The 20,669-nt window shown below is 42.6% G+C and overlaps 3 protein-coding genes across 4 annotated transcripts; 1 reads left to right on the top strand and 2 right to left on the bottom strand.

Moving 5' to 3' along the window:
• Nucleotides 1-701: 701 nt before the first annotated feature.
• Nucleotides 702-6,049, bottom strand: LOC127782886 (uncharacterized). 2 transcript variants are annotated; one of them, XM_052310161.1, is made up of 12 exons: nucleotides 5,879-6,049; nucleotides 5,619-5,733; nucleotides 4,288-4,366; nucleotides 3,800-3,896; nucleotides 3,532-3,634; nucleotides 3,291-3,421; nucleotides 2,932-3,109; nucleotides 2,679-2,836; nucleotides 2,240-2,449; nucleotides 1,816-2,163; nucleotides 1,608-1,734; nucleotides 702-1,090 (listed from the first exon to the last, which is right to left on the bottom strand). In XM_052310161.1, exons 1-12 carry the CDS (start codon nucleotides 5,987-5,989, stop codon nucleotides 939-941), a joined length of 1,809 nt encoding a protein of 602 aa, XP_052166121.1. In that variant the 5' UTR covers nucleotides 5,990-6,049; the 3' UTR covers nucleotides 702-938. The 2 variants fall into 2 exon arrangements, with proteins under 2 accessions (XP_052166121.1, XP_052166122.1); XM_052310162.1 differs by having other exon boundaries at nucleotides 4,288-4,363.
• Nucleotides 6,050-9,970: 3,921 nt separating this feature from the next.
• LOC127782129 (nuclear transcription factor Y subunit C-2-like) lies at nucleotides 9,971-12,905 on the top strand. The gene is made up of 2 exons (XM_052309201.1): nucleotides 9,971-10,102; nucleotides 11,897-12,905. The coding sequence occupies exon 2, from the start codon at nucleotides 11,933-11,935 to the stop codon at nucleotides 12,680-12,682; it is 750 nt and encodes a 249-aa protein (XP_052165161.1). The 5' UTR covers nucleotides 9,971-10,102; nucleotides 11,897-11,932; the 3' UTR covers nucleotides 12,683-12,905.
• Nucleotides 12,906-13,154: 249 nt separating this feature from the next.
• Nucleotides 13,155-18,938, bottom strand: LOC127782127 (putative potassium transporter 12). Its single transcript, XM_052309200.1, has 9 exons — nucleotides 17,902-18,938; nucleotides 17,270-17,495; nucleotides 16,626-16,871; nucleotides 16,505-16,555; nucleotides 15,884-16,144; nucleotides 15,736-15,788; nucleotides 15,556-15,670; nucleotides 15,136-15,390; nucleotides 13,155-14,603 (listed from the first exon to the last, which is right to left on the bottom strand). Exons 1-9 carry the CDS (start codon nucleotides 18,019-18,021, stop codon nucleotides 13,564-13,566), a joined length of 2,367 nt encoding a protein of 788 aa, XP_052165160.1. The 5' UTR covers nucleotides 18,022-18,938; the 3' UTR covers nucleotides 13,155-13,563.
• Nucleotides 18,939-20,669: the final 1,731 nt, after the last annotated feature.

The raw sequence follows: 20,669 nt of genomic DNA, 5'->3' as shown, positions 1-20,669 counted from the left end.
ATTAGGAGCTTTAGAGCAGGGAAAAATGATGCACTCGTTATCTTATACTCCCTCCGTCCTACTACAAGTATAATATAATACATATATGACATATATACTACGAATTTAGATAGGCAATTGTCCATATTCAAATTACTTTGTGTTTTACTCTATTCTAGGCGGTGCTCTTTTGGAGGGGTTCGCAATTAAGTAGTAGCTACAAAATTTTTTTGAAAAATGGATTAATATGATCTTTTAAAGCAACTTTCCAATATAAACATTTTATATTGAAAAGTGTGCACGCGAAAAACGAGGAAGATGAGTTGGGAACCCATGGGAAAGAACACAGCCTAACCCAAACACCTATATATCTCACCATTATAATTTCTAAAAACTTATATATCTCTAACCATTAATTTCTAAAATTTTATATAGTTTTAACATCGGTGCTCCAAGGACAGTGGATGCACCAACGGCACCTGCCTGCTAGCCACCGCCGGCGCTGCCGGAGGCGAGGTCCCTCCGGCGAGCCGGCCGGCGATGGCACCGCCGATGCATGCTCAAGCCACCTACATGTACAAGATGCTTCTGTATGTGTAGCTAGCAGCCTAGCACACTGGGCTGACAAATAAAAAAGATGGGTACCTGTGCTGCTGTGCGGCTTGCAAACTACCTTCAGTGAAACCCATAGGAGAAACTCGCATAGAGAATTTTAGAATGAGTACGAGACATCCTAATCTTATTATCACCATGAATCTTATTGCAAAATGTCAAGCTGATCAAATTCTGTCACACCAGTGGCAGGCAGCCTAGTACAAGCCGTCAAGAGTTTTTCTCAAGGTGATCAAACGCTGGTCGATCTGCATCCTCTTGTGATACAGAAAGAGCGATCGATCTGGCATGCCCATGTTTTTTTTCCTTTTTTTGCAGGAAGATCAAGGTTCATGAGGCTAGCTAGCTCAGTGCCTGAAGTGCCTGACGCCGGTGAAGAGGAGGGAGACGCCATACTTGTTGCAGCAGTCGACGGCGTCGCCGTCCCTCATGCTGCCGCTCGGCTCCGCGATCACGCCGATGCCGTTCTGGCACGCCTCCTCCACGGCGTCGTTCCAAGCTGTCGTTGCATTGTAAGGAAGGCATCAACGAACACGAAAAATGTGATTCTTACAAAATGTGACAACATTGCAAAGCTGTTCTTGTAGTGTGTGTGACAGAACGTGCAAGGAAGTAATCGTTGAACATGGTAATGGTGGTTGCAATGGTAAAATGTAATTCTTAAAAAGAAAAGAGAAGTATTTCATGATTCAGAACCTACGGATGCTGGTGGCTTGGTCATAAATCAAACATAAATTCAACTACTACTGATCAGCAAATGAATGTTTCAGAACCTACATATGCTGGTAGCTTGGTCATAAATCAAACATAAATTGAACTACTACTGATCAGCAAATGAATTGGCTCAGAACCTACAGATGCTGGTTGCCTGGGTCATAACTCAAACATAAATCCAACTATTAATGAAGTTTGCATTATCATTTTGTTTTGATTGCCACTATGTTAATGTTGTGTGCAAACAAATTCAGGAAATTATCAGAGTCCAGATTTTCCAGTAATGCAACATTTGTTCTTACCGAATGGGAAGAATGCATCACTGGCCAAAGCAGCTCCTTTGGCCTCCTCTCCTGCTTTCCTGAAAGCAATTCTCAGACTCTCCAGTCTGTTTGGCTGGCCACTACCCATGCCTAACATGCAGTTATTCTGAGGATAATCCACAGCATCATGTTAGTCCACCAAATCAACAAATTATTTTGTTCATGTAGCAGAGGCAAATATACTGACCTTGGCTATCACAATGGCGTTACTCTTTACGTGCTTTACACAAAGCCAGGCAAATTTGGCATCAGAGAGCTCACTGTCTTGAGGAGCTCTCTCGGACACTGTTGTGAAGGTGATATCTTCAGGGGTTAGATCATCAGACTCTTGAGCCAACCAGCCACCACTGACTTGCCTGAGTGATAGCATCCCTTTTCCACTTCTCTTCGCCTCCAGTATCCTCAATGTCTTTGATTTCCCTTTGAGGATCTCAAGACCCTTTTCTGTATAGCCGGGTGCAACAACAATCTCGTAGAACATTCGCGTCTGTCCATCTGTAGGGCTCCTGAATTCACGGATTTCTTTTGCAAGATCCTGAAACATGATATAGTGTGAATAATGGTCATGCCCAACAACACAAGTGTTTAGAGGCAAGAAGTCTACTGGATACCTCATCAATTGTCGTATTGAAAGCAACTATCCCACCAAATGCACTAACAGGATCTCCCTTTACAGCCAACCTGTATGCTTCAAGAATATCCTGTCGGGATGCTACTCCACATGGATTTGTGTGCTTAACCACAACACACGTAGGACTCTCAAACTCTGATACACAGTTCCATGCAGCATCCGCATCTAAGTAGTTGTTGTAAGACATTTCCTGTAACAGAAAATGTCATATGTAAACACAAGAAACGTCACATTACTGGTACAACATGAGTTCGCAAAGAGTGGAAATGGCCAGAAACAGGTTATATGTACTGAAAAAAACAAATACTAAAGTCAGATAAACATGCAAGTAGTAAAAATCAAGTTGAAAGAGATATTTTTTTGTAAGTTACTATCCGTGTTTCATTTTAGTTGAATGAAAGGAGGCATGATTTTCTCACCTTCCCATGGTGCTGAATTGCTGTTGCAATACCACCAGCATTAACTACAGAAAGACTCTTGTCCCCATAGAAGGCAGCTTTTTGATGAGGATTTTCACCATAACGAAGTGTAGATTTCAGGGACAGGGGCACGGTGAAGTTCGGGGGGAATACATCTCCTACATGAGAACATGATAGTGTAATGATATCTGAGGAAATGTTGACAAAACCATCATATATAAACTAGATCATTACAAAAAGTTAGTGTTAATACCTTTGTTCGATTGCTTCCACAACCATTCTGAGACAGCTGAATCATAAGAAGCGACATGTTGGAAAGCTTTCCATGCTAGCATCTTGCGGAATTGCTGGTCATCTTGTTTTCCTTGCAGATACTCTAATAGAGCAGGGTAATCTTCATGATCCACCACAACAAGAACATCCTTATGATTCTGTCAGGCACAGGAACACATCACAATTGAGCAACAATAGAACTGTTCCTATCAATGAACAACAAATACCATCTGTATAAATAGATGGGAAATCCATTTACATATGTCAACATGATATCAAATTTGTATGAAGATATCAATCCCCAAGCTAACTAAAAAGTCTCAAGAACCAATAAATCACCTTAGCTGCTGCTCGGATCATCGTAGGTCCACCGATATCAATGTTTTCAATGCCATCCTCGAAAGAAATTACACCAGAGGTGACCTTGTTATAGAATGGATACAAGTTCACCACAACCACATCAAATGTCCCTGTGCCCAAAGGAAAAGGTCCTAGTTAACTGACAATACTTCATCACATTAACTCTTTACAATGTTCGAGAGAAGATAAGTCAGTAACACAAATGAACTAACAATCTCACCAATGCCATGCTCATTCAATGCCTTAAGATGATGCTCCTGGTCTCTTCTTGCAAGAATACCACCATGTACACTGGGGTGCAATGTTTTAACTCTACCATCAAGCTGAATTTACCAAATGTGAACCATTGGATAAAATGAAATTTATTTGCAGTCAGTGCAAACATATCTAATTAAGGGACAAAACTGAGTAACCAACAATGATAAACGATGCTAGGAAGCAACATATATTTCAAGAAATGTAGGAGTAAAATAAAAATTAGGTTATACCATTTCAGGAAAATTTGTAATTTGTTCAACTTTTGTAACATTAACTCCAGCTGCTTCCAGGCTTGATGCTGTGCCACCAGTCGAAATAATAGAAAACCTACAGTAGCAAAATGTCCATAAGATGATCATATACTAGATTGAAAAAGAATCAACAGTAGAAATCTAATCATGGTTCATCCTTTATAAAATCATGTTTCGTTATCCTGATCCAAATTGTCAGCCTTAAAATTATGCAGCTGGGGAAGATAAACTGCAAGAAGCTTATTATGGCGAATAAAGCCTAACTTTACAAAAGGGCAAATATGATAATTTACTACTGGTCTACTGCTTGATATAGGAATTTGATATACAACAAATAGTTCCATGGTGATGATGAGAGAAGCTTTAAAGCACAAAATTCAAATATTCTAAAGTGAACTTGACAGCAAAACCACAACTGTTAAATATAAAACCGAAAAGGGGAGCATCCCACAAGATGAAAGGTTTACCCCAAGGCTTGAAGGCCATTCCCAAGATAGGCCAAGTCTGTTTTATCCGACAATGATATCAGTGCTTGTTTGACTCCTGCTGTGGTAGGAACTTATTATTAGCTCACACATTGAAATATATCTTTATGTCAAGAATGAGAAAACACAAAAATCAATGGGCGTATAGAAATCAACAGGAGTACAGGGCCAAAATTGATTTGTTCAAAATAAATCTAATCATGGTTCAAAATAAACTATAATAAGAAGCTTATTACAGAGAATAAAGCCTAACTTTGCCAAACAGCAAATGATAAGTTCACTGTTCGATATAGGAACTTATTATTAGCTCACACATTGAAATACATCTTTGAGCATGCTGCATGAATCTACTCTTTGAGAGAACATAGAAAATAATGGGAATAGAAAAAACAACGGCACCAAATTTATCTGTTCAAAACATTCAACCAATATAAACAGCGCAACAAATCAAACATATCTACATGGATTTCTGGATGGAACTAAAATAAACCAGTACAAAAGGATCTCAACGGAACATAGTCATCAACTAGAATACGGCGTGCAAAGTGCTAAATTTTAAAATTCACACGTATGAATTTTATATCGAATGGTATTATACAAGAATATAGGCATTGAAACACCAAAGCCAACTAACTGTTGTTAAGCATGCTGCATGCATTTAAGCATTTAGAACACACATATTTGCCCCCCTTAAAAAAATCATACTCCCTCCGTTTCAAAATGTTTGACACCGTTGACTTTTTAGCACATGTTTGACCGTTCGTCTTATTCAAAAAAAATTTGTGAAATATGTAAAACTATATGTGTACATGAAAGTATATTTAACAATGAATCAAATGATATAAAAAGAATAAATAATTACTTAAATTTTTTGAATAAGACGAATGGTCAAACACGTACTAAAAAAGTCAACGGTGTCAAACATTTTGAAACGGAGGGAGTATATCCTTGCAACAATTGGACACTACAGCTTTTCTGTCAGTGCAGTTTTGCAACAAAAATGCAACTTATTCTTTCCGCGTTAGGGTTTTGTTGGGGTTTAAGTGATTTAAAACACATAGCTCCTGGTCGAACAAATCCCCCAATACTAGCCAATGTGCATCTATCCATCCGTACATTGCACTACAACCAGCAAAGTAAAAATTCACTCTAATCACACACACACACAAATCAATCAATCTTATGGCATGGAAAATATTATCGGACACCCTTGCATAACCTCCAGCATTTCATGAAAAAAGAAATCAATAATTTGCACTTTGGCCCGAAAACCAAACCAAGAAAAGAGAGCAAGCAGAGGCGTATACACCCACCGCTCGACTTAGCCTGTGTCGCCGTCGACGCACCGGCCTCCGCCGCGGCCATGGCCCGCACACCCGCCGCACGCCCCGCCAACGACGAGGACGACAAGCTGAGGACGCGGCGGCTCTGCACACAAGAAAGGGGTAAAATACCAAACCAGACCAGCCACTGAGCTTAGCGGAAGCAACGAGCAAAAGGAGAAGAGAGAAAAAAGCACCAGCAGCTCCAGAGCCAGGACGAGCTGGGGGAGGAGGAGGAAAGGAGGGAGAACCTGGTGGTCAAGAGCGCGGGGGAGGAGGTGGCGCGGGGACGCGCGCACGCCGGCGCAGACCTTGGCGGCGGCGGCGGCGGCGGCGGGAGAGGAGGCGAGGTTGAGTGGCATTCTCGTAATTTCGTGGCCTCCTTTTCTCGGGGGCGGATTTGTTTTGTCGCGTATCTCTCTCCCTCTGCTCTGTGAGTGCGTGCGTGGGAGATAAAAAGGGTCGCGATGCGGTTTGATGGGCTTTCTTTTCGTAGATGGGCCAAACACATGGTCGCAAGATGGACCGGGCCGATTTATGAGCGCACAAAGGAATAAGTCCACTTTGACTCCCTTAAAAGTGACCCGAATCTAATCCGTGACCCTCAACCGTAAAACCGGATAGGACGACTTCCCGAATTATTGAAACCAGTACAATTTGACTCCCTCAGCGGTTTCAGAGTGTGGTTTTGCTGATGTGGCGCTGACGTGGCGATATTGACCTAGTCTACGTCTCACGTGGCGCTTACGTGGCAATAGAATAAAAAAAATCTATGGGACCCATATGTTATTCACACATAAAAAATATTATGGGTCCCACTGATTATGTGGGACCCACATGTCATCCTCTATGTTCCTCTTCCTCCTCCCTCTCTCCCTTCTCTCTTTCTCTCTCTTGGCGCAATCTGTGGGCAGGGGCGGCGACGTCGGCGGGTGAGGGCTGGAGCAGCGTCGGGCTGCGGCTCATGCTACCAGGTAAGAAACTGGTCAGATTTTAGCGTCGCAACGAACCAGCGTTCCAATTAGCAAGGGAGTAGTTATATTTATGGCGCCATATTTTTCATAAAAAATAGTCGGCATGCATTTACATTGTAAGTCCCTAAATTACATATGTAATTTTAATGTATTTACAATGTAAGTTCTAAAATTACATATGTAAGTTATAAAATTACATATGTAATTTTAGTGTATTTACCATGTGAATTGCAAATTACATATGTAAGTAGATATAAATAGAAGAGATGCTAGTGCAAATTCAATGGGAAACTAATGTATAACAGGAGCAACATGTTCGTAGTACAGAGAGATCAAATAACTACAGACTTAGCAAATCAAACGTTCGTTAAGTCAATCATTAACAGTGCAACATGAATCTACATGATATCCAAGGGTCAGATTAACCGACTGTGATCAAGCTAATTTTATGTCGCCATAAATATAGCATGTCCGAATTAGCAATCATTTGATTTGATTGGTCAGGAGGTGCTACTCCATTTTTCTACATCAACATCGAGACGGTGATCATCACCAACATGAACTACTACCCGGTTGGCTGTTGCCAGCTACCACTTCGACCTGAGCGGCACGGCGTTCGGCGCCATGGCCAAGCCGGGGCTCAACGACAAGCTCCGCCACTCCGGCATCATCGACATCCACTTTAGGCGTGTGCCGTGCAACTACCCGGGGCTCAAGATAAACTTCCACATTTAGGAGGGGTCCAACCCGGTGTACTTCGCCGTGCTCGTCAAGTACGAGGACCTCGACGGCGACGTCGTGCAGGTCGGCCTCATGGAGTCTAAGTCGGCGTACGGCGGCACCATCAGAGTGTAGACGCCGATGAGGGAGTCATGGGGCTCCGCATCGGCAGCGACTCCGGCAAGACCCTTTGTCACCAACAACATCATCCCAGCCAACTGGTCTCGAATCGCGCCATCACTGCCTCCGTCACCCCTTCCGCGCCGACCTCGTTCCCTCCGCGCTCGCCCACTGCCGCGCCTCTCCCGCCTCGGTCTCTCCCTCTGCCCACGCCTCCCCGACGCCACCCTCGCCGCGCTCACCGCCGCACCGTCCATCTCCGCAGTCGACATCTCCTGCTCTCGGGGATTCCTGCTGCTGTGCTTGTCGTTGCATGCCCGAATCTGAATGATCTCGACTTCTCCAATGACCACTATGGCTCGACCTCGGGAATGCGGCGGCGGCAGAGGTGGCCAAGGTGCGTCGCCTGCAGAGGGAGAGACCGAGGATGACATGTGGGCCCCCACATGTCAGTAGGACCCACAATATTTTTTTCGTGAATAATAGATGGGTCATACAGATTTTTTTTTTAATTCTAATGCAACGTAAGCGCCACATGGGACATGGACTAGGTCAACGTCGCCACGTCAACGCCACATCAGCAAAATCACCCTCCAAAACCGCTGAGGGAGTCAAATTGCACTGGTTTTAATAGTTCGGGGAGTCGTCCTATCCGGTTTTACGGTTAAGGGTCAAGGATTAAATTCGGATCACTTTTAAGGGAGTCAATGTGGACTTGTTCCGCTCACAAAATGCTAAAAAATTCACAAATATTTATCCCTTCAAAAACCAAATTGGCTGCGTTCGGCTGGGCTAGCTGCTGCTGCAATTGTTGTGACTTGCTGGAGCCTGCTAATGGCCTAAGACCCGCTCCATTCCCAATCCACACCACAACAGTCAGATCAAATAGTTCAAACCAACCCAACCCGCAAATCTCCTTTCAGAACCCAAACCAATCCAATCCATTTCTCACCTCAGCCCAAACCGCACCAATCCAATCCCTTCCTATGGATTCAATCCACCTTGTCAAACCATTCTAGACCATTTATAATCCACCTTGACTACAAATCCATTTGATTCACCATCAACTAGAACATGCAGCGTGCTCGACAAGGAGCCCTGCTCCGTGGCATGATCGTCCGGATGGGCTCGGCGGTGTGATGGTGCCGGCGTGCTCGACAACGACGGGGAAGGAGCGTGGAGCCGGTGGAATCGAGCAAGACGAGGTCTCCAACGCGGCGAGAGCAGCAGCTACATGTTTCCCTATGTAGAAGCAGTCAGCGCACGACGGCGAGCCTGGCATTCATGGTGCCGCCGCCATGGTTTGCGTCGACCTCGCCGGCCATCACGGCGTCGCGCGCAGCCTGAACAGCAACAGCAAGCCGAGCACGCGGTGGCCGCGATGCAGCTTGTTAATTGACCAGGAACATGCACCGTCTGTCGCCGTACTTCCGGGCGAGGCCTGCGCGCGGCGGCATGAACGCTCGTAAGCGTGAAGCGTGGGTGTACGTCGCCACCGTCGCCGCCACCAAAGCTGCTGGAGTGGGTCGTCTACGACTATGAGACCTGATCTAGTCTGTTTAGTTGAAACCATTCACAATCCATGGGTTCAATCTATGGACTGAATCCATGTTGTACTCAGAAAATCGTAACCATCACCAAACCACCCCAAACCTCTTTTCTAGTGGATCCAAACCAATCTTCAGTCCAACCAAAGCACACCCAGATACAAAACCAATCCATTCAACCCATTACTTGCTGCAGTTGGCTGCCGGTTTGAACAGCCGCAGCCGCAGCTGCTGGTGCAAGTGCCTCCGAACAAGCCCATTATAAGCAAATTTAATTTTTCACATTTTCATGCAACTTTCCTCGAATCTCTGCCATGATTTGCATAATTTTCACGTCGACTAGAAAAACAAAATAATGAACCAGTACACTCAAGGGTTCACCTTTCTGATTGAGCGTAGGATCTTTGATCCAAGCGATATGATAATTTTCGTCAAACTTCAAGAAACTTCTACTCTCTTCGTCCGTGAATATAAGAGATTTTAATATTTTGTTTGTACCGTTTGACCATTCATCTTTTTTTTAGGTTATTGAAAAAATTTTGAAATTATTATTTATTTTATTTGTGACTTACTTTATTATCCAAAGTACTTTAAGCATAATTTTTCGTTTTTTATATTTACACAAAATTTTTGAATAAGACAAGTGGTCAAACGTTATACTGGAATAGTGAATATCCCTTATACTCACGGATGGAGGGAGTATATAATCTATGTCGAATTTGTTATGTCAAAATTATATTCTCGAAAACCATTCGAAATTTCCCTCCGAATCTTCTCCCGTTCCAGGTCGAAACCTCTAAATTCGATCCAATTTTGTTAAAATTTTCACGGTTTCGAATCGGTTCTCGCCCAAACAAAAACCTTCACATCCGCATCCACTCCCAGCCTGGCCGAGGAGGCACTGCGCGGTGGGCCCCACATGGCAGCGACGCCCCCCTGACCCCACTCCGCAAGACACGCGTCCGCTCCACGAGTCAAAGGCGAGGTCTCCTCCCTTCTTCCGCCGCGCGTCGCCTTCTCCTCCTTCCTAACCTAGGGCTCCGATTTCGCCAGGTGTTGCCCATCGCGACCGCGCCACCGCCGCCGCCGCCGCCACCGCCATCGCCACCGGCCGGTAAGCGAGCGGCGCCACCCTAACCCTGACCCCGTCGTCCGTCCGGGGTCGTCGGGTTCGTTGTTGATTCTATTTTATTTTATTTTTTTATCTCTTCTCTTGCAGTTGTGTGGGGTTTTTGGGGGGGGGGGGGGGGGGGGGGGGGGGGGGGTTTGGCGATGGAGATGGTGATCGGTGCGGTTTTGCTTTCCTCGTGGGGGAGGGTTTTTTTCTTTTTTTTTTATTCTGTGGTTTGCGATGGATTGGTGGTGATGTTGATGTTGGAAGGAGGATTTTTTGCTCGTTGATCGCGATTCCCCGCGCACTTTGTGTTTGGATCAAACAGAGGCGGGTCTTTGCCCTCGTACTGTTCGTTCACCATTCGCTCGATCGACAGAAGAAGAAAAAAAGAAGTGCAGAAAGCGATGGATGGAGGAGGGGACAAGGCAGAGACAGAGATAGTTCTCATGTTTCACTTTTAAAAAAAAAGTATTTTCTTTTCCTCTAGTGGTGGGAATCCAATTAATTTCAATTTCGATCGAAAGTACACAAGGATGATATGATCGGTCTTTGTCAATCACTAATCCTGAACTTAGTCGTAAAAGTATCTGTTTCGAGAAATAGAAAAAAAAAAGGGACTTTCTTTCGTTTGTTCGTTCAAAAATAAGATTTCCTTTTTCCTGGATTACCGTTCGTAAATTCACATCGCTTTTGCTTTATTCGAACACCAAACTTTCTTAGGTTGAACAGTTATTCCATCACCTTCTCTGCATATATTGTAGTGTTAAGAACTCAAGAGGCATATGTGCAGGTTATTAAATATGCCTGTTGAATTACAATTGCACAGAACAAAGCATATCTGATAAATCTGTTAACCAGAATGAGACTATGAGTGATTTTGTCACGTAGGCTAATGCAAAGGTCATGGATTGTGCATGGTTCTCATAGTAGCTAGTCAATCCACTAGTTTGTTGGACCAGATAATTTATTTATATCATGATGTGGTGCCCTGTGCCCACACCACATGGCTACATGTGATTCTGCACTTCTTCATGCTCCACAATGCTGTATGAGCACCTGAATAGCTCTGCTCTGCGCCGCTGCACGCCATCTGGGAGGCCTACTTTTCATGCTTTTCACTCCGCAAAAACTGGCAGATATGAGTGATATGCTGAATTGGTCTTGGGTTGTACACTTTCTCTGACAGTACAGGTAGAGTTTCATTTGTTTGTGGATTGCTTGATGATAACCAATGGAGGGCTCCTGTTGATCCATGGCAGCTGCTATCTTTCTTTCATTGATTTCTGCCGGATAGGACTGAGCCTTTTCTCTGTGTGCATTACTGTAGTATTAGTGTGGCATAGACTGTTATTTTACTTATTTGGAAAAAAATGGAGGATGGAACAATGAAATATATTCAGAAATATCACTATTTTTGTATACCGTACATTTAATGCTGTAGCATCGTTCTGCCTTCATATTATATATCGTAGTTTTTGCTCATTTGGTTTCTTGACTTCATTTATCACTATATATCGAATTATCACTATCCTGTTGCTCTCGTAGCTGGAAGTTGTAAGCTTGGAGTAGTTTTATATAGTAATTCATGCAATACATTGTTGGTTAGTCTGTTTACACATTTTCCCTCAATTTCTGGAGGTGCAACATTTTTCATTCTGGATTTGTGAAGAAACTAGACTTTAGTCGTTTTCACTCACCTGTTATCATCCTTACTGTATTGTAGTTCTAATGTTTAAATTTGGACATTGCTGTATTGTTGAACTGACTAGTTTGTTTTCCTTCTGTAAATGACAGATCCTACAACAGTTGCATAGGTGTACATCTTTAGAAATGGACCCACATTCACACAAGAAGGCACATGAAGGTCTGATTGGTGACAACCCTGACGCGTATGCCGTGACGACATACCAACCTGTGCTGATGGTAGAACCATCAGCCGCTGCTGCCTTCCCTCCAGCTCCCCAGGTTGCTCCAGCCTATCCAGTGAACCCAATGCAGCTTCCAGAGCATCAGCAGCACGCAATCCAGCAAGTTCAGCAGCTCCAGCAGCAGCAGAAGGAGCAGCTCCAGGCGTTCTGGGCCGACCAGATGGCCGAGGTTGAACAGATGACTGAGTTCAAGCTCCCCAACCTCCCGCTTGCAAGGATCAAGAAGATCATGAAGGCCGATGAGGACGTCAAGATGATCGCGGGTGAGGCACCGGCGCTCTTCGCCAAGGCCTGCGAGATGTTCATCCTGGACATGACGCTGCGGTCCTGGCAGCACACCGAGGAGGGCAAGAGGAGGACGCTGCAGAGGAGCGATGTCGAGGCGGTGATCAAGAAGACCGACATCTTCGATTTCTTGGTGGATATCATCACTGATGATAAGATGAAGGATGATGGCATGGGCTCTCAGGCTGCATCCATGGTTTCGCCATATACCTCAGGAGGAATGGGATTTTCCTTTGATCTGTACCCGAACCAGCATCACCTCGCATATATGTGGCCTCCACAAGAGCAGCAGGAGCAGTGGCCTCCACAGGAGCAGCAGGAGCAGAAGCAGAAGCAGGATTCTGATGGTGGTGGACAAGATGAATGAGATAAATCACATTCTGTGATTACTTATTGTCGTAGTGTGGTTTGGTTAGCTTGAGTTTGGTTGGAAAAACTTTTTTTTTTCGTAGACTGTTTTTATGTTTGTTTTGCTGCCTTCTGGTAGCGATAGGAGGGCGATCCGGTCTGAAACTGTTGGTAGCATTCATGATGAATTTCTCAGTGATTATAATTTATGAATCTTAGTAACAGCTGTTGCAAGAACAAATATTTCCTCTGGTTAGAATTGTTTTTTAATTTCCTTTTCTTCTTTGGTCCGGATTAACTGTATCGACGAACCATTGAATTATCATCGTCGATATCTTCCTAATAACGCTGGTTTCGTTTAATTCCGATTAATGGTTTAGGAAAAACAACAGAAACGATTAATGGTTTAAGAAAAACAACAAAAACAATAGTGCTGACCAGGTTCAAAAACGGGGACAGCATTCGTTTTCGATTTATCAAGACAGCGTTTGCTTTGCTTCAAAAATGTTGGTTTGCATACATAGGATTCAACACAATATCAAAATAACCAAAGCATCAAGGTCAATCGGCACCATATCAGAAGCATTCTACTATTTGAAACCCAACAGTTTACAAGTTCATACTGATAGGTTAAGCTGACAGAGGACATGGATTCTACAGCATCATTTCAGTATGAACTTGAAATAAGCATTTGAATTATGCAGTCCTTTTCTCTTCTCCTTTACTGGTTAGGCTGACAGAGGACATGGCATCTACAGCATCATTTCATACTGACAGGGGAAAAAATGATGAATGAACCTTACTCTAGAACTGATCATTTACAAGTTCATCTAGGCCTACACACAGCAGAATGTCACACCTGCTCACTCTCTGAATCAGAAACCAAAGAACAAAAAATGTTCATATATAGTATATCTGGCCTACATTGAGAAGACTTTCATGGGGAACATTGAATATCACACTGTTCTCCCTGCAGATCTTCCTGAGGAATGCAAACACATAATTCACAGCAACCTTCTTGATGATCCCTGAATCAGGGCGCGCGTGAACCACAGTGTTCCCCAGGATGTGCACGACACCAGCGTCCTTGCACCGGTTCAGGAACTCCAGTTCATCGCCGAACGTCTGGCTCGAGTACCTTGTCAGGCTGTTCCCTCTTATGGGTGACTTGGCTGGAACAATGGAGTCCTGTGATGAGTAGCTCAGGTCACCAGTGGAGCACATTGTGTTGCTCCCAGCCTTTCCAGTTAGCAGCAGCGCATTGCTTGATCCCTGGGTCTTCTCCTCCATCATGGTGAAGTCTTCGGAGTCCGAATAGTCATCCATCATGCTCTCCAGCCTGACGAAGAGCAAGAGCCTGTCAAGGAGCATCTTCTCGAAGTCGTCATCTCTCTTGTGGATGTCCTTGTACCCGTACCTCGCGACACAACGGAACATGTGGAAGTTCTTTGGCCCGATCCTCTTCACGATGAACCTTTCTTCGGTTGGGACTGTATATACTGGGAGGTACTTGACACAAACGAAGACGACGACCGAGTGGATGGCAGGGAGGTTGGTGATGAAATGGGAGAAGATATGAGGCACTCCACTTGCCAGCTCGGTGTACACGAAGCCTATCCCAGGCACCCTGACGAGGCCGAGGCTTGGTCCGAGTCCTAAAATCCAGGCCATGGAAACCTTGCTGTGCATCTCGAATTCATACCGCTTCACGGTGCAGAAATGCCACACATACATGATGATGAAGCAGGTAGTTGCAACAACAAGTGGAACCCAACCACCTTGGTCAACCTTGTTAATGCAGGCTGTGAAGTATGGGAGCTCCACCATCAACGAGAGCACGATAAAAATGACAACAAGGATCCAGTGGCTTTTCCATACTAACAGCATTATTGGGACCATGAGAAATGTCGTGACCAGCATAACTATCACCACTGCAGTTCCTGTTCAACGACATCATAAGAAAACAATTAGGGTGACATCTATGGAATGCAAAATGCAACATTAATGTTCGGTTTGCAGTTATATTTTGAGAACATCAGTTGTCAATTTGCAGTGTCCTAAAAAAATTGCATCGCGCTGTTTTGATAATGTTCTCTATCAGATAATGCTGACCCACTTTACTTCTTATAGAAAGATAAGCTCATTTAAAACCTGAAGCATCATGCAATGTGGTAAGAAAGTTTATTTAGGATTAATTATTATCCAGCTATCAGTTCTCAATTATATTGCTTCTTTTGTACCATAGCACCAGTCTTTTAGAACCTAGACTTGGTAGCTGACAACACACCGCGCACATATCGTGACATAAAGCTAGAAAATACTTATGGAACAATGCCAATTTTGTTCGGCTTAAAATGAAAACTATCTGAAGCTATCCCCTATTCAGCAGCAGCGTAAAAAACTGTTGATTGTCTACTTTAAGTGCATTGAAAGTATCAGTTACATGTTTGGAGATGGAAAAGAAAAGCTTACCATATGCATTTCCTATCTGACTTTGGTTTTTGAATCCAGCTGTTACTGCAATGCAAAGAATCATAAGTACCCAGTTGATGTCAGGGATGTAAATCTGCCCGAGAAATTTCTTTGAGGTGTGGACGACACTGACTCGAGGAAAACAGCCCAGTGCGAGAGCTTGCTTTATTATCGAGTATGTAGCAGATATAGTGGCTTGACTTGCAACTATTGCTGCAAGAGTTGCAATGATGAATACTGGCCAGTATATGGTATCTGCAGCAATCAGGCATCACACCATGAGTACATAAATACATATAGTGCATACAGCACTGGTAAACAATAAGAATGGTGGGATATGCACTTTGCCAAGTTGCACATGGGATGCATTTGCATTTTACTTTATGACAGCCAAATTTGTTAGTTCAGAGGGGCAGGGACCTGGAATGGAGCGATAAAAGGCATCAACTACATGGTCCTTGTTGCTAATAATGTACGCAGCCTGTCCGGTGTATGCTAGGAGAAGGCAAGGGAACACCACTAACGTGAAAGCAATCTGCACAGACATTATTAGTTTACCGACACAATTTATCATGACTGATTTGTTTGAAGTGTTTATACCTGAATGGCCAAGACAGGGAAATGACATAAGTCAGCATATAATGCTTCAGTCCCTGAAGAGAGAAAATATATAAGTAATTCTGCTGTATCTTGTGATTTATGAATAATGCAATTAATCAATGAAAGGTACATGAGAATTGTGAGTAACCTGTGATGCTAAGCATGATTCCTCCAAGGGAGGTCCAGCTCTCAGACTTCCCTCGTCGGAAATACCGATAGATATAGACTGGATTATATGCTTTTAGGACTGAACTGTTGTACTTGTGTATGTTCAGTGCCCCAATAGTCCCAATTAGGATAAACCAAAGGAGCACTATAGGTGCAAAGAGCCATCCAACTTTATCTGTACCATAGTGTTGCATGCTGAATAAGCCAATTAGTATGATCACAGCAACGACTACAACCACATCTGCCAGGTATTGAAGCAATAAACATCAAATGATTTTACAACAATGGGAGATAACACTACATAGGGAAGAAGCTTCTCAGTAAATCAAAGGAAGTGAACAATGCAACATAGTGGCCCAAGATCACAATATTTGCGCACACAATATTTAAGATACCGTTGCTGGTTTCTTTCATTCACTTTGGTCAAGTTCACATCCCTGTATACTAGTTACACTATGTTAAGTTCAGTTAAGAATTGACCAGATTTGGCCGTGTACATCCTTTTGGGTGTAGAGGCCAGATTTTAATCCATTTTTTTTTAAAAAAGAGATAATTGACCAGATTTGACAACACCAATATAAAATACAAAGAGCAGAATTACCTGTACTCATCTTCTGATTCTGAACTCTTATTCCACCTGATGCAGAGAGAACTGCAGAGCAAACAAGTGTCACGATCCAAGTTCCAATCGGTTTTACCAATGAAACTACTATGCTGAATACCTGATATAGCAGGAGTAAGGATCCCATCTCCAATGGCTGTGCAGGTACCAATGAGAACTAGAATAAGAAGACAGTTCTTTTTATACACATGTCCCTCTAGCCATCTCTTTATTTTTGCTGCAAGTGAATTCTCTTCATAAGTTTGCCGACTATATGTTGTTAATTCTTCATCTGTCTTATGTTGGTTGGGAATAGTGCTGACCTTTGCATGCCGGCAAAGTAAAGAATAGAGAGCGAATGTGCCACCTGTGAAAAAAGTCTAAAATTTATTATCTAAAAAAATGTGCAAAATGCAAACAAACTACTCCTATGTCAATTTATTGCCAAGTGACTGTCAGTAACTGTTCTCTGAGCACAAAACGGAGTGAACTCAGGACATCACCTTCTACAGATTTCATGACTAGTTCAGTGCTATCTACCAATCACTCTGGCATCACTACGACGATGTTCTGTTATTTATGTGCCAACCTATCGAAATGGTAAAATTGCATAATATTTCTATATTCTCATCTCATACCAAAATCTTGTTATATTTGACTAACATGAGATATTTCCTAACTGCATTTTTCTTGTTTTTTTTCAGATGATAAGTAAATAAAGAAGCAGCATATTTGGTTAAACATTGGCAGAATGTGATATCTCACCTTGGCCATTATCATTTGCCCGCAAGACAACAAAAACATACTTCATCAGAGGAATGAGGGTGAGGGTGTAAATGATCAAGGAAAGAGCCCCAATAACATCCTCATCATCATCGACCCCATGAGGGAATATATTGTAGAAGACATATAATGGAGATGTACCTAAGTCACCGAAGACAACACCAAGGCTCTGAAACGCGAGCCGTAATAACAAAATCGACGAGAACTTCTGCATGAACAAAAACAAAGCACATTTTAGCTCCCCATGAGCTAAGAATATGATATTTACGCATTGCCAAAATGACATAGGGAGTACATTATCTTTCCACACCAACATCACTTATGCTGCCAGTGCCTAACAATTTGAGGTGAAACGAATAAAGATACTATAAAATCCGTATACAGTTCCTGCATTTGGAAACCTACAGTAACAGCACATCCATCATACAGTTTCAAATCCTTTTTATATTGAAATGGTCCCCAAAACCATGAGGTCATACAGAATCATCCATGTCAAAGAAACAATGTTTTTTTTTTCTTGTTCCAAATACAAGCAGACACTAAGCTGGAAGCACGATTGTTACCCAGAAAAATATCTAGAAAAAAAAATTGACATGCAAGGATCAATCTCTGACCTTCTCTGTGTACATGTTCTTGAGCCGGCTAGCCTCCTCATCCATGGGCTGATCAAGGTTCTGATCCAAATCCCATATGCTCCCATGGTTCGTCGTCTCGCTATCCGAAATAGACGCCATGGGTGGGTCTCCTTCAACCTCGAATCCTCAAACGAGGGAACTCTCCAAGTGGCTGAAAGCGACCTTTGCTCGAACCAGAAATGGAAGCTTCCAGCTTCCCAAATGGAACTCCAGAGCTTCTCCACCGAAGCAAAGATCAACCAGAACTCGTAGAACTCTCTCTCGCCGGAAAATTCCAACCCGAATCCTCAAATCCACCACCAAAACCTCTTGTCACTTTGGTCTACGCAAAGGCTAATCTTCGAAGAGATAATCCAAGAACATGAGCTTGCATAATCCAAATCAGAATGCCACTTCGAATCTTGACACTTAAACTCTTTCCAAGATCGAACTCCCTCCCTCTTTGATCCCCACAAGAACCAAAAACGGGAGCTTTGGTACAGGAGCGAAGAACCAATAATCACAGCTAAAGAAAAATAATCTCCAAATCAGAGCCCAGAAAATCGGATTTGGGACTGATTGGGCGAGCTACCCGGAGATATCAACCAAGAAAACCTCCTCTAGAACCAAGAAAACCAACCAAAATCTCAATCTTTCCTCCCCAAAGCCTCCCCAAGATCAAGCTTTGATGCCACAGTCGCCACCAACAGCACAGCCGCCGAGGTGGGCCGCCGTCCAATTGGCAGAAATCTTGACAGAAGAGAGTGAGAGGATGGGGAAAAAAAATGAGAAATGATTTATGGTGCGGAGAGAGAGAGAGGGGAAGAGAAGGCAATATGCAGGGTCATAAAAGAAGTTGCAGGAAGAGCATATGCCTGGACTGGATGGTAGTAGGTGGAGGAGCACACAAATTGGAATTGGAATTGAAATTAGGCCATCTGAATTGAAAATTCAAACAAAAAAAGAGTACTTTTTTCCAACCGAATTTCTTCTGAAATCAAAAGCGGCAGTCAAGTTTTGGTGCTATGGAAATGAGAAGTAAACGTTTCTCTTTGGATTCTTGCCCATGAGTGTGTACTGTCTTTCCTCAGCTGGCAAGTCCCTGGTCCTGCCACTGCTACTATTGTACTAGTAGGAGTAATCATTTTATTATGTTGGTGATTGTACTGTTGCTAAATTTGTTTATTCCTTCATCTCAGAAGAAAAATGCCTTTGTTTATTGATGAGATCTAGATTTTGTTCTTGACTTTGTTTGAGTTATTCTGTTTGTTCCACACAGAACTATCAAGGAGTAGTCCCTAACAGTAGTACTAAGGTTTAGAGCAGCATATGTGCTATATTATGGCCCTGTTTAGTTCTAAAGTTTTTTTTCCAAACTTTCAACTTTCCATCACATCAAACTTTTCATACACACACAACTTTTCTATCACATCGTACCAATTTCAACCAAACTTTCAAACTTCAGTGTGAATTAAACACAGCCAATATCATTTCCTTATAGATAAAAATGTTCAGTAAAAATTAGATACGAGATCATATCGGTAATAAAAGGACAATAGGAGTAAGAATTTATACATTAGAGATTTTATCTCAAATCATATTGGATAATTAAAACTAGATGCTAGAGGCCAAGAGTTGATTTTCCCCATTATTAGGCTATAATCTTAACTCAAGATTCCTAACCTCTACTCCCTTGTTACCAACGCACACGTTATAGAAAAGTTGTTATAAAAGATCATATTAATCTATTTTTAAAATTTTTCTAATCTAATACTTAATTAATCATGTGTTAATCCGTTGCTCCGTTTTACGTGTGAATGGAAGAGGTTCCTAACCCCTTCAAAAGAATACAGCCAAAGAAAACTCTCTCTGACTAATTAAACATATTTCATTATTATCTTGGATGGAAATAAAATATACAGCCGTATTAGAAATTTTCTGGAATTATCTCGTTGCAAATATTGACTAGATACAAACCAATACGCAAGCATGCAACCTATGCAAAACCGTCTCCTTGGCACAAATGGTAAGCCGATTTTGTCTTTGGGTGCATACAAGAAAAAGTAAAGTACAAAACAGAAATGAAGCATTCATTTGCTCAACTACAAAATTCAAGCCAGGGGGTACACAACCTCAAGACACGTACGGTTGAGAACTTGAGACAAAGGCAGAACAACCACCTCATTGGCATCATCGATGATCGATCGATAGCGTGCGACACAAACTCATGAAATGCAGAAATGTGTGTGTTGTATTGTTAGAAAATGACATCTCCACCATCGATTTTAATTTATTAGAAAGATATACACGCCATATACTCTTATTAAGTGGTTTTACGAGTGCCAATATTAACTACAACAGTATATATATAGATCACAAGACTCATGAAAAGCATCATAAAATAGGGTTAATATCTTTTTCTGAAATTAACACTTATATATAGCAATTGATAACTCGGGCATCCGTTGTTATATCGGAGTTTTCCTTAATTTACATGAGAATTAAACCGCTTCTAATTTATTAATATTAATTATAAAGATGCATATAAATAATTTGTTAATCGTGAATTTGAAGATGATTCTGGCGTTGTTCGCGGCGCCTGTGTACCATGCAGCCGTCGTGTCACAGCCAGCTGCTTCTTTACGGACTCAGATCCTCTGCATTGCTGTTGCTACTGCAGAGGAGCATTTTTGTGCATTAGCTCAAATCCGAGCCATCCATCCAAGCAAGGACGGTTGCGTACTTCTAGCAAAACTCTAGCTCTTTCT

The sequence above is a fragment of the Oryza glaberrima genome, chromosome 8, assembly GCF_000147395.1.
Source record: "Oryza glaberrima chromosome 8, OglaRS2, whole genome shotgun sequence".
Lineage (NCBI taxonomy): Eukaryota > Viridiplantae > Streptophyta > Magnoliopsida > Poales > Poaceae > Oryza > Oryza glaberrima.
This window is presented reverse-complemented; position numbering and strand designations above follow the sequence as displayed.

What these genes read in the sequence shown, in the direction of transcription:
- LOC127782886 (XM_052310161.1), bottom strand. Translation starts at nt 5,989, where the DNA reads ATGCCACTCAACCTCGCCTCCTCTCCCGCCGCCGCCGCCGCCGCCGCC. An exon ending in CCCGCGCTCTTGACCACCAG is followed by an intron (nt 5,734 to 5,878) that starts GTTCTCCCTCCT and finishes TCTTGTGTGCAG; the next exon opens with AGCCGCCGCGTCCTCAGCTT. An exon ending in GTGGAAGCAATCGAACAAAG is followed by an intron (nt 2,837 to 2,931) that starts GTATTAACACTA and finishes GTTCTCATGTAG; the next exon opens with GAGATGTATTCCCCCCGAAC.
- LOC127782127 (XM_052309200.1), bottom strand. Translation starts at nt 18,021, where the DNA reads ATGGCGTCTATTTCGGATAGCGAGACGACGAACCATGGGAGCATATGG. An exon ending in AGAACATGTACACAGAGAAG is followed by an intron (nt 17,496 to 17,901) that starts GTCAGAGATTGA and finishes TTGTTCATGCAG; the next exon opens with AAGTTCTCGTCGATTTTGTT. An exon ending in AATCATGCTTAGCATCACAG is followed by an intron (nt 15,789 to 15,883) that starts GTTACTCACAAT and finishes TTCTCTCTTCAG; the next exon opens with GGACTGAAGCATTATATGCT.
- LOC127782129 (XM_052309201.1), top strand. Translation starts at nt 11,933, where the DNA reads ATGGACCCACATTCACACAAGAAGGCACATGAAGGTCTGATTGGTGAC.